The sequence below is a fragment of the Oncorhynchus gorbuscha genome, linkage group LG22 (assembly GCF_021184085.1).
Source record: "Oncorhynchus gorbuscha isolate QuinsamMale2020 ecotype Even-year linkage group LG22, OgorEven_v1.0, whole genome shotgun sequence".
In the NCBI taxonomy this organism is placed as follows: domain Eukaryota; kingdom Metazoa; phylum Chordata; class Actinopteri; order Salmoniformes; family Salmonidae; genus Oncorhynchus; species Oncorhynchus gorbuscha.
In genome coordinates this window covers 26,558,259-26,570,572 of record NC_060194.1, presented here as the reverse complement: position 1 = coordinate 26,570,572, position 12,314 = coordinate 26,558,259, and the positions used below count along the sequence as shown (strand labels likewise).

General features: G+C 42.8%; 1 protein-coding gene across 3 annotated transcripts in view; it reads right to left on the bottom strand.

Annotated features, from left to right (window-relative positions):
• LOC124009401 (tensin-3-like) overlaps positions 1 to 12,314 on the bottom strand; it is a 74,090-nt gene that overhangs the window by 51,195 nt on the left and 10,581 nt on the right. For all 3 annotated transcript variants that reach the window (XM_046321204.1, XM_046321203.1, XM_046321205.1), the window contains exons 2-11: positions 9,718 to 9,888; positions 9,217 to 9,267; positions 8,762 to 8,884; positions 7,377 to 7,441; positions 5,816 to 5,899; positions 5,116 to 5,228; positions 1,968 to 2,028; positions 925 to 1,000; positions 575 to 704; positions 239 to 304 (exon numbers count right to left, since the gene is read on the bottom strand). In XM_046321204.1, the coding sequence (XP_046177160.1) occupies positions 239 to 304; positions 575 to 704; positions 925 to 1,000; positions 1,968 to 2,028; positions 5,116 to 5,228; positions 5,816 to 5,899; positions 7,377 to 7,441; positions 8,762 to 8,884; positions 9,217 to 9,267; positions 9,718 to 9,867 (919 nt within the window). In that variant the 5' untranslated portion in view covers positions 9,868 to 9,888. The remainder of the gene's footprint in view (positions 1 to 238; positions 305 to 574; positions 705 to 924; positions 1,001 to 1,967; positions 2,029 to 5,115; positions 5,229 to 5,815; positions 5,900 to 7,376; positions 7,442 to 8,761; positions 8,885 to 9,216; positions 9,268 to 9,717; positions 9,889 to 12,314) is intronic.

Here is a 12,314-nt window from a genome sequence, read left to right as displayed (position 1 = left end):
CCTACACACCCTCCTGTGGGGGTGGGAGGCAGGGCATGCTATGCTCTTTTACCTATCTGTCAGTACACACTTCACACTACATTTCCCCTCTACGGAATTCCACATCCTCATCTCGGGAAGGGGGAAGAGGGGGAAGGAGGGGGGATCGAGGGGGAAGCTAGGTGGTGAAAGCACCATGTGTCTGGAGGTTTTCAAACCCTCCTGCTTTTCTAACTGGGTTAAGGATTTAGAAAAATACCTGGGATCTTCTCCGGACCCTCGGAGAACACCAGCTCTACTTTCCCGTAATCAGGAAATCTAGGTTCTGCAGAGTCAACACAAAGGAATGCCGTGAGTGTGGCTGCGTTGTAACGCAACGGAAAGATGAATGATGCTGCATATGTTTTTTTATAAAGGAAAATGAAGTCCATTTCTCTAGACCTTTCCAGGTGTGTGTGTGTGTGTGTGTGTGTGTGTGTGTGTGTGTGTGTGTGTGTGTGTGTGTGTGTGTGTGTGTGTGTGTGTGTGTGTGTGTGTGTGTGTGTGTGTGTGTGTGTGTGTGTGTGTGTGTGTGTGTGTGTGTGTGTGTGTATACCTTTATTGGCAGTCTCCATGTCCTCCTTCTCGAACATCAGGTTGTAGCCCTGCACTGCTCCCGTGTGGAACTGGAGCCGGAAGATCACCTCACGCTCCGAAGTGACATCACTCTTATGGTAACATTTCACCTGCAGAGACAGGGGGAGACATGGTGTAACAGCAGTTTGTGTGGCTATTCATGTGACCTTTATCAAGTCAGTTGTTGGCATCTGCTATGTTTCTTACCATTTTAAATGTGTAAGTCTTCTGTTAATGTTCTCTGTCATGACTTCCATATTTCTTTTTGTATGGTATACCCAATACATTCCAATACATATGTTATATGATGCTATGAGAAGTTGTTCTTACCATTATGTCTCCCTTTAGCAGCTGAGCAGGTTCCAGACTGATGCATATCCTGTCTCTGTGTCCAGGCCCAATGTGACTGGGTAATAGAGACAAACAACCAATCAGAGAGAACATTCTATGACCAATCACTGACACTCACAGAAAGTGAATTAGAACAACAACCAATTATGTTTCAAAGAAAATGGTATCACTTATTGTGAAACTAAATTGTAAAATGTGTGCTTACTAAACCCCGGAGGAGTAGGGGGTTTAAATGTGTGCTTACTCGACCCCTGAGGAGTAGGGGGTTTAAATGTGTGCTTACTAGACCCTGGGGAGTAGGGGGTTTAAATGTGTGCTTACTAAACCCCTGAGGAGTAGGGGGTTTAAATGTGTGCTTACTAAACCCCTGAGGAGTAGGGGGTTTAAATGTGTGCTTACTAAACCCCGGAGGAGTAGGGGGTTTAATTGTTTACTTACTAAACTCCTGGGGAGTAGGGGGTTTAAATGTGTGCTTACTAAACCCCTGAGGAGTAGGGGGTTTAAATGTGTGCTTACTAGACCCCTGGGGAGTAGGAGATTTAAATGTGTGCTTACTAAACCCCTGAGGAGTAGGGGGTTTAAATGTGTGCTTACTAGACCCCCGAGGAGTAGGGGGTTTAAATGTGTGCTTACTAGACCCCCGAGGAGTAGGGGGTTTAAATGTGTGCTTACTAGACCCCCGAGGAGTAGGGGGTTTAAATGTGTGCTTACTAGACCCTGAGGAGTAGGGGGTTTAAATGTGTGCTTACTAAACCCCTGGGGAGTAGGGGGTTTAAATGTGTGCTTACTAGACCCCGGAGGAGTAGGGGGTTTAAATGTTTGCTTACTAAACCCCTGGGGAGTAGGGTGTTTAAATGTGTGCTTACTAAACCCCTGAGGAGTAGGGGGTTTAAATGTGTGCTTACTAAACCCCTGAGGAGTAGAGGGTTTAAATGTGTGCTTACTAGACCCCGGAGGAGTAGGGGGTTTAAATGTGTGCGTACTAGACCCCGGAGGAGTAGGGGGTTTAAATGTGTGCTTACTAGACCCCGGAGGAGTAGACAGCTTGCATTCCCTGGTACACTTTCAGATATGGGCGACACACTTGAAAAAAGAGAAATAGAAAAGAGTGGAATTCAGCAGAAAGAACGGGGACCAAATGAATAAGTGTTATGATTAGGTTACCTTTTGAAATGGCATTGTATCAATGTACTGCATCATAAATTCATTAATGTTATGTTATACTGTATCATGTATTAATTCATGTTGGTATCAAGTGACAGTTAGTCATAATTTCTTAGATGTATTGCTAATGAAATAGCATAAATCCTTTCCCTCAAGCTTCTTGTGGGCTGTTACAGAGAACGCACAGGAAATCTGACCTGACAATTTGCGACTTGACAAATTCTGTCAGTCCCTAAGATGCTACTAGGCATATCTCTATGTAAGCGACACGTGAGACATTGGCAGCCTCTCAAGCAACCTATAGGCATGTCACATGCAACATGTTCTGTATGTTTCCACTGTGGTCAACTGCTGTTCTAACAGAGGTTTGTACCAGTAGTTCCATCCAGTGCTTCATTTGTAAATTGAGCCGAGAGGGGGCTGACCTGGGTTGCTATTATAAATGAATATTTATGAACAAGTGAAATGAATATTTAATACATAAATCAATATTTATAATAAAGCATTGCATGCATATCATGGCTTTTGCGTGCTGGCATAGAGCAGTGGAGTAGAGGCGCTTGCAGAAGAGGGTGTGGGAGAAATGTAGACATTTTACATAGTTTAAGATGACTGGAGACTTCAACCTGGTCTTGAATCCATCAATAGCCTAGGCCTCTATGTGTGGAAACACACATATTGTACAATATGGGGAGAAAATGATAGTGTAAAACAGCTTTCCGGTTTCACTGACTCACCCAATGATGCGCAGCGTTACAAGCATTCCGCTACACTCGCAATAACATCTGCTAACCATGTGTATGTGACCAGTAACATTTGATTTGATTTGGGCCGACCAACCAGTGCTCCCGCACATTGGCTAACCAGGCTATCTATCTTGTTGTGTCCCGCCCACCACCCGCCAACCCCTCTTTCCCGCTGTCGCTACTCTCTGGTCATCATATATGCGTAGTCACTTTAACCATATCTACACGTACATACCACCTCGGTCAGCCTGACTAACCGGTGTCTGTATGTAGCCTTGATACTTTTATATCCTCGCTACTGTATATAGCCTGTCTTTTTACTGTTGTTTTATTTCTTCACTTACCTATTGTTCACCTAATACCTTTTTTTGCACTATTGGTTAGAGCTTGTAAGTAAGCATTTCACTGTAAGGTCTACACCTGTATTCAGTGCACGTGACAAATACACTTTGATTTGATTTTAGCTCACTCACCGCCGATGGCCGATGCGCTTTTGCCAAAAGCCTATGTCTCTCTTGTTTTACTTTGTAAAACAATGCTGTTCGCTCAATAGGCCTATTTAAAAGTTGATCACATATCTGGTAGCCTGCAGACAATACTCTTCTCTTTTCAGCAGAATCCCTTTGCTTTCAAACCTGTGTTTTCCTGCAATGTTTGGCTATTTGAAATATTGCAAAAAGCCTGTTTTGGCTGCATGCTGTTCACTGACAGATTTGCCGCACGTTCCTGACTGTAGGCATGCCTTGTGATTGGGCTACACACAATCTGCAGCTAGGCTAAAAAAAAGCTTCAACGTTTTTGATCTGTGGCTAAATTATTGGTCTAATCCTGGTGTGGTATTCAGAATGATTTCATTTCTTTCTGAACAGACAGCAGTAATTCTATAACTTTGGCAAATGTATTTCAATTTATCAGGGGCGCTGCGTTACCTCCCGCACCCTTCCTCCAGCTACACTCAGAAAAAGGGTTCCTAAAGGGTTCTGCAGCCTTCCCCATAGGATAACCCTTTTGGTTCCAGGTAGAACTATTTTGGGTTCCATGTAGAACACTCTGTGGAAAGGGTTCTACCTGGAACCAAAAGGATTATACATGGAACAAAAAGGGGTTCTCCTATGGGGACAGCCGAAGAACCCTTTTTGGTACTATATAGCATAGTTTTAGCTAAGAGTGTATGATTCTAAAGGAAATAAACAAAGTGCAACCCTGGCGAGATGAGAATTGCAGGCGCGTGTCTATCAGAGCAGAGAGAGGGAGAGATCACAGAAAGTGAATGTCAGTCTAGTTCTGTGAGAGATACAGGTGTGCTTCTCTCTCACCACAGCAATGGTCTATACAGATTACAATGTTGCGCAAACCATAAACCCAGTTCGGCCCAACACCAATCAATTCTTAGAATATCAGGTACGTTTTTACATTACGTGTTACATTTTTTTTTAGGTGGCTGGAGAATTACAGAGAAGACTAATTGAAATAACTCTGATTGATTTTATTATAATTTTTCACATTGTAAACAGTGACAATTATTTTTCATGCCAAGAGAGGAACTGACCCTGGCAAATGGGTTTCGGAACAAAAAGGTCCAAATTTGAGAGGTGCCAGATCCTGTTCCGTCAGTATCCGGCTCAAATTAGGTCACTGGTTCCATCTCAGGGAAGTCTTTGTTGTTGATTTGAAATGTGTAAAAAAAATAAAACATTTGTTTATGTAAAAAAATGGGTGTGGATTCCCTTACTACAGACCATAAAGAAGTTATTCTGTGGTGCGTATTTACATATGTGCATGTGCGTGTATACATGTGTGCTTCAGTCCGTGTGAAAGGAGAGGTTCATTTAGCATGCAAGATCTCTGAGAATCCCACTTCTATCTAGATAGCCTCATAGGGATTTGATTGGTAGTTATTTGTCAGACTTTTAGCTTCTGCAGATGTAGGATTTTAACTTGAGCCAGTTTGCCACAGCAGGAAAATAATCCTGCAGCAAATGTTAATTATTATGTGGATTATAATGAATGGACATTTTTGTAGGGGTTAATACATTTTTTGAAAGGGAAAATCATGTCTATAATGTCAAAGTAAAAACAACAAACTTCAGAAGCGGTTTTAAAACTCAGATACACATGTTTCGAATGTCCTGCGTTGTAGGAACGTTTTCTACAACATAGTGATCAAATGAAGATCCCACATCTGTATTGACTGAGTGGAATATTTGCATTTGTATCTCCTAGTCGACCGATAGGTGAACAAAAGAGTGTTTTCAGTTACCTCCTGCAGGGTTGAAGTTGGGTATCCCATGAAGAATGATGCAATGCAGGAACAGTGGAGAAGCATTCATTTTCATCGACCCACTCAGGAGACTGTTCAGGATCCAAACATACCTGGCATGAAAGAATAGAAGAGATATAGTAATTCACACAATAGCTAGCTAGATGATCCTCACTAACTAAACCCCTTTGCATATAGGTTACAGTGGACAACAACAGATCACTTACAACCCTGACATCAATGGATAAGTCCATCCATGACAATTGCAACCCAGTTATTGAAGCACACATGGGAAAAGAACCGCTCTGAGATGCATTGAGCCTGTGTGTTTGTGATGGGAATATTCTTTATGAGGCGCCCACAGCATGTGGGTGTGTGTGTGCCTGGTCGTGTGTGTGTGTGTGTGTGTGTGTGTGTGTGTGTGTGTGTGTGTGTGTGTGTGTGTGTGTGTGTGTGTGTGTGTGTGTGTGTGTGTGTGTGTGTGTGTGTGTGTGTGTGTGTGTGTGTGTGTGTGTGTGTGTGTGTGTGTGTGTGTGTGTGTGTGTGTGTGTGTGTGTGTAAAGGGATGGGGAGGAATGGAGGCAGATGAAGGAGGGTGTGGGGAAACACCTTTACCTCACCATCCATATCACACAATGAGCATTTCCTCAGTACTAGAGAGTACATGAATATTGTGCCTGAGAAGAATATTGTGCCATACCTTTTCTGAGAAGGTGTCATCAATGCTGAGACCTTGTCGTCATAGTACTTCCTCATTGCAAAGCGGTCCAAGGCCTGATCAGCACTATGTGAGACAGACACAGACATGGTTTAGGCTTAAACACTGACTTACCCTCCTCCTGTTTAGGCTTAAACACTGACTTACTCTACTGTTTATGGTTTAAGCACTGACAAGGTAAGCACTCCTGACAATGATGGTAAGTAAGCTTTAGTTAAGACCTTTAGTTTTAAAAAAGGGAACAGTGAACTAAACTGAACTGAGCGTAAGTCGTCAGCCTATACCAGAGACCCTCCTGGCTGACAGAGTGGAGGTACTCACACTGTAAACAAACATTGGCACTTATTCAATACATATTCTGTTTCTCTCTGACACGCACTCATGCACACGCACACACACATGCGCACACACACAAATGTGAGCATGCACACACTGACAGCGATGAAGAGAGAAAGTAACCAGAGAGGAAGACAATCCAGAGTAAACAAAAGGAGAGGAGGAGAGGAGAAAGAGGTCAGAGTGTGTACCCAGTTACTGCTGTACCAACAGGCCTCAAACCAACCGGCGCTGGGGGCTTTTCACTAGAGGGCTCTCTCTCTCTGTCTTTTTTTCTCTTCCTCATCTGTCTCTCCATCTCTCTCCCTCTCCCACCATATATCTCCCTCTAAATCTCCCTGCCTTTTCTCTGCCTCTCTTCTTCTTCCCCCTCACTTTCTTTCCTTTCCTCACCGTCCTCACTCTTTTTCTGTTCTGCTCTCTCTCTCCCCTTCCCTCTTTATCAGTCTCTCTCTCCCCTCTCCAGCCAGGCCTGGGCCAATGTGTACCCATATCACACGGGGGCTGTTTGCACAAAGGATCCCCATAAGACACACACATACACACACAAACACACACAGCACTTCCCTTCACCTTATGAACCACTTTCTCGCTAAATGTTTGCAGTCGGTTCTTGACTTTAGGGATTAGCTGAGTTGCAGCTGCTCTGGATATCCTTTCAGAGTGTAAATGACTTTCATCTTTGTTTGTGTAACTTTATCCACTTAGAGGAACTGCATGTGCTTGAGGGGAAATTATTTTCTACTCAAGTGCCTTACTGAAACTCATATTTAATTGCTAAATTAATTTCCAGGTCCATTTAGAGAAGATTACATTGACCTTTGTGATAAACATCCGTTTCTGTCATAAGCTGACTGTCACGACGGTCTAGTATTGTCCATGTTGATTTAGAGTGTGTAATTCTGTCAGCGTGACTCATGACTTGTGGCTTGCCTTTGATCCCACAACCATAAGTATTGATTGTTTGACTTACGTTCTGAATGACTGTGGAATTCAGTGAAAGGGCTGAGTGGACCAGTAGTGGTCAGACAGTGAAATAGATTATATTTGTTTCTAGGCCTATATTTATCTGAGACATTTGGTTGGAGTTGACAAGGAGTTTGGACCCAAACATTCAATCAGTGCTACTCACTCACAATGCTAAACCTCAATAAATGAAAATATTGATAAAAAGCTACTTGAGATGCCATTTTTTTGCAGCAGTTACCTGGCAGATATGTCAGTGAAAATCACAAACGATGAGATGACCACTCCAATTCTGCTTTTCCCACCCTGAAATACAAGACAAGAGACAAGATGTCAAATTAATTCATATTTGTGTGCCGATGCTTAGGCATGATCATATGCAACAGTACCAGGTAGTGTTATTAGATTATAAATAAACAATAAATATTTTGTTAACTCCCCAGAACCATTACCATGACCCCACTCGCCAACCGGTAGTACTTCTGCTGAATGCTCCCTGTGTTGGAATGGTGTGGGCATACCCCAACTATAGAATGGTGTGGGCATACCCCAACTATAGAATGGTGTGGGCATACCCCAACTATAGAATGGTGTGGGCATACCCCAACTATAGAATGGTGTGGGCATACCCCAACTATAGAATGGTGTGGGCATACCCCAACTATAGAATGGTGTGGGCATACCCCAACTATAGAATGGTGTGGGCATACCCCAACTATAGAATGGTGTGGGCATACCCCAACTATAGAATGGTGTGGGCATACCCCAACTATAGAATGGTGTGGGCATACCCCAACTATAGAATGGTGTGGGCATACCCCAACTATAGAATGGTGTGGGCATACCCCAACTATAGAATGGTGTGGGCATACCCCAACTATAGAATGGTGTGGGCATACCCCAACTATAGAATGGTGTGGGCATACCCCAACTATAGAATGGTGTGGGCATACCCCAACTATAGAATGGTGTGGGCATACCCCAACTATAGAATGGTGTGGGCATACCCCAACTATAGAATGGTGTGGGCATACCCCAACTATAGAATGGTGTGGGCATACCCCAACTATAGAATGGTGTTGGCATACCCCAACTATAGAATGGTGTGGGCATACCCCAACTATAGAATGGTGTTGGCATACCCCAACTATAGAATGGTGTGGGCATACCCCAACTATAGAATGGTGTGGGCATACCCCAACTATAGAATGGTGTGGGCATACCCCAACTATAGAATGGTGTGGGCATACCCCAACTATAGAATGGTGTGGGCATACCCCAACTATAGAATGGTGTGGGCGTATACCGGTCATTAAAAATATTAATGCGAGTTCACAGCTGATTGTACATGCTTGCTATTTCCTCAGCAGCATGAGGAAATAGCAAAACATTTGGAAATGGTCTGTTTGACCAGTGTTTTTTGCTCAAATGTATGCTTTGACCACAATTAGTATGAGACAAGTCAACAACATTATTTGGGTATGAGTTAACAGAATTTTAAAAAAGTTAGATTTTTTACTGGACAGGGACTTTATATGATAAGGTGAGACAAGTGATCTTTGGCCAGAAGAAAATAACTGAGAGATGGTGAGAGGGTGATGACAGAGTGATGAGGATGCTGCTCACCCTGCAGTGTATGACCACCACGTGCAGAGGGTCAGCGTTGAGCCAGCCTTCCATGGCCTTACAAATTGTACAGATCTTATCCAGAGGAGGGGCATGCAGGTCAGGCCAGCCCGTGTCCAGAGTCTGCAAACACAAGGTAGGTCACACACACTCTGTTATAGATAGTTCTAATCAATAAAACCTCTATACAACCTAAACAATCTATTTAGCACGCACAGAGTCTCGAGAAATCCTAGAGACAGCCTTTCTAAATCCAAGGGTTATCTCATTAGACAGTTGTTCAAACACATGCGGTTGAGATCCATGTTGCCACTTATATCCATTGATTTCGCTATAGCAAATACAGCCGAGTCATTCTGCAGCTCGTTGATACCCGTATCTCTTCAGCACCTCGTGTCTTGCCCCATGTTTTGTTTATGTTGCACATTTGGAAAAAGACAGTATGGTTGCTTTACCTTAGGGTTCATTTTAGAGAGATCATGTCTCTTCTCCGACAGGTTGATAATCTAGAAAGAATAAAGATATGTACGCATGAATACGTACATTTGTGTTGCAATTTTATTATATGCCTTTTATAACTATCTTATTCAAAAGTAACTGTTTCATCCGTTTTCACTTCCTCTTTCCCATATGAACTAAAGAAAGCTTCCCGGCGCTCCACACTAAATGGTTGAGCTGAGGTTAAAGTAGGCTCTTGTCCTGTCAACATCACTTCTCTAGAAACCACAGAATGTGTCAACGAGACAATGACATAGGGTGAATAACAGTCACACTTTAAACCAAATAAACAAAGCAAACTTTAGATAAACTTGAATGATCTCACTCTGATAGAAATCTGATGTCTGCCACAAGATGTCAGATTAGACAGAAAGGACTAGGTATCTCAATAGTCCTATGCACTACAAGTGAGATGAAGAATGGCGTGAGACACATGCACGAGAGTAGTGCTAACTGACCAGGTAGTTATCGGCGTGCTTGGACTTGAGCATCCGTGTGACATCCTTCAGGTTGTGGAGGTAGATCTCTTCTGAGCATGTCCGAGGGAAGGACACGGCAATGATGCGCTCAGTCACGTAGGTCAGGTCAAGTTCGTATCCCTCATCCATTCTCACATCTGGGTCTTCTTCCTGTTGGGAGGGAGGGAAGGAGAGAGAGAGAGAGAGAGAGAGAGAGAGAGAGAGAGAGAGAGAGAGAGAGAGAGAGAGAGAGAGAGAGAGAGAGAGAGAGAGAGAGAGATGCCTCAGGGCCTGCAACACACTTTCCTCTGCCCATTGACAGGATGCATGTTTTCACTCTAGTCATGTTTGATGAGGAAAGTCCTTGGTGTCAGCCATTGTGCTCTGCCACCCCACTGATACCTTTACAACACAGGAACACAGGCCTACTGTAGATTGTACGACAAAGGAGGACGTATGTTTACGTTTAGCTGTCTGTCTGCACAGGTGCCACACTGACTGCCATTATGCCTCATGAGGTTACTGCAGATGATGATGAAACACCATTTCCACTCCTATGTTCACTTTAGTTGTATTCCTAATTTCCATTTACTTCATGGAAAAAGTAACTGATTTTGAATATGAAAACCAGGAAATAGTCACCAACTGATCATTCTCAAGTTCACACAGTAAAAACAAGACAGACAGCAACAATGAAACACCAAAAGAACATGAAAACTCAGTTGTCTTCCAGTTTAAACCAGTCGTGTGCGGTGTAGTCCTGAAATATGGCTTGTTCCTGTGGCCTCATGGTCATGAACTTCCTGTGTAGCTGCTGGGGAGACAGAAAGAAAGCGGGAGAGAGAGGCTTCCCCCACTCATCCACACATCTCTTATCTATCCATCTGTGATCTGTGTTTTGGCCTAGTGCTCTGTCTTTCCTGTCAGCTGGGGAATAGGGAAGGGATTCTTTAAACAACAGGCAGGCAGTTAACTGGCGCCCCTACGAAGACAATCCATCCAAAATACCACAATACAAATCCCTGCGTGAATTCTTCCAGGAATCATTTTCACATCAGAATCATGTTCTATTTGTAGGTCATTCTATCAGTTTTATAATCTCAGTAACAACAAGAATCAAAGTAAGGAATCAAACCGAAAGAAGTTTCATAAATTCACAACACACTCAGATCAGTATTGATTTCACGTTAGTTACCACAGAGGGATAGCTTTGGCACGGCTGTGTAGAGATAGAATTACGAAACAACAAAACTCTCAATATCTACGTGTCAGTCTATTGCATGCCTGACCTCTATCTAATCTAGACCAACAGGATGACCACAAATAGTCAGCTTGGAATGTATTTCTGCTCCCACCCTAACACCACACACTCCCAACGACAAAGGGATTGAATCGAAATGTCGTGTTTCAGTCCGGTCACCTGATTGTTTGTTGTGATTAACAGTGAAAAGGTCTGAATGCGCCTGTTACAGTTTTTTACAATCACTTTGGCCCTGTTTTCGGGAACCTTGATTGTCATTTTTCAAAACTCTAGACAAAAACGCACAACCAATGATCAAAACGCACATTTTTCAAAGCTTTAACACTCTTTCTAATTGCTTGGATACAATACACATAAAGCTAAGATCACTTGTTCATTGAACTTAAATCACCTGTTCAAAATGACACAACTTAACATCAAAGTATTACCATTTCAAAAATGCAATTCACACATTACATCTGAGATGACTGTCTATTCATTTCATTACACTGATCTAACTATCAATTGATACATCTGCTCAAAATGATCAGTAACTGTTGCGTTACTCTTAATGCATAGTTTTACGGAAACTGGCAAACGATATTCCATGTTTAGATCATGAAGGTTTCAGCATAACAAGATCCATTGACACCAATTACCGTGGAACATGAACCAATTGGACCACATTATCTATGGATGTAATATTTCATCATCATTCTTTATCAGACACTGTTTCTATGGTCCCATGTTCCACTTTTCCAGACCATGTTTTCAGATTTGACATTACTGTACACTCCTCGGCCGACTTTATTAAGTACACCAATCTAGTACTTCTGCCTCCACAACGGCCTGAATTATTCACGGTGTTATACGTTAAGAGATGCCCTTCTGCACACCACTGTTTTAAACAGCTGTTATTTGAGCGTCTGTGGCCTTTCTGTTAGCTTGAATGAGTCTGAACATTCTCCTCTGACCTCTCTCATGAACAAGGTGTTTTTGCCCACAGAACTGCTGCTCACTGAATGTGTTTTGTTTATCGCACCGTTCTTTGTAAACTCTAGGGACTGTAGTGCATAAAAATCCCAGGAAGGCAGCTGTTTCTGAGATGCTGGAATCACCATGTGTGGCATCAACGAACATACCACCATCAAAGTTGCTTAGATTAAGCATCTTGCCCGTTCTAATGTTTGGTTGAACAACATCTAGAGCTCTCTACTCTATATACTCTATATATTGAGTTGCAGGCAGCCACACGATTCGCTGTTTGAATGTAACCGTCTTTAATGAGCTAAATCAGGTCTGTAGAGCTGAAGGTGTGACCTATGTCATTGTGTGGGATAACGTCAGGTTCCACCAT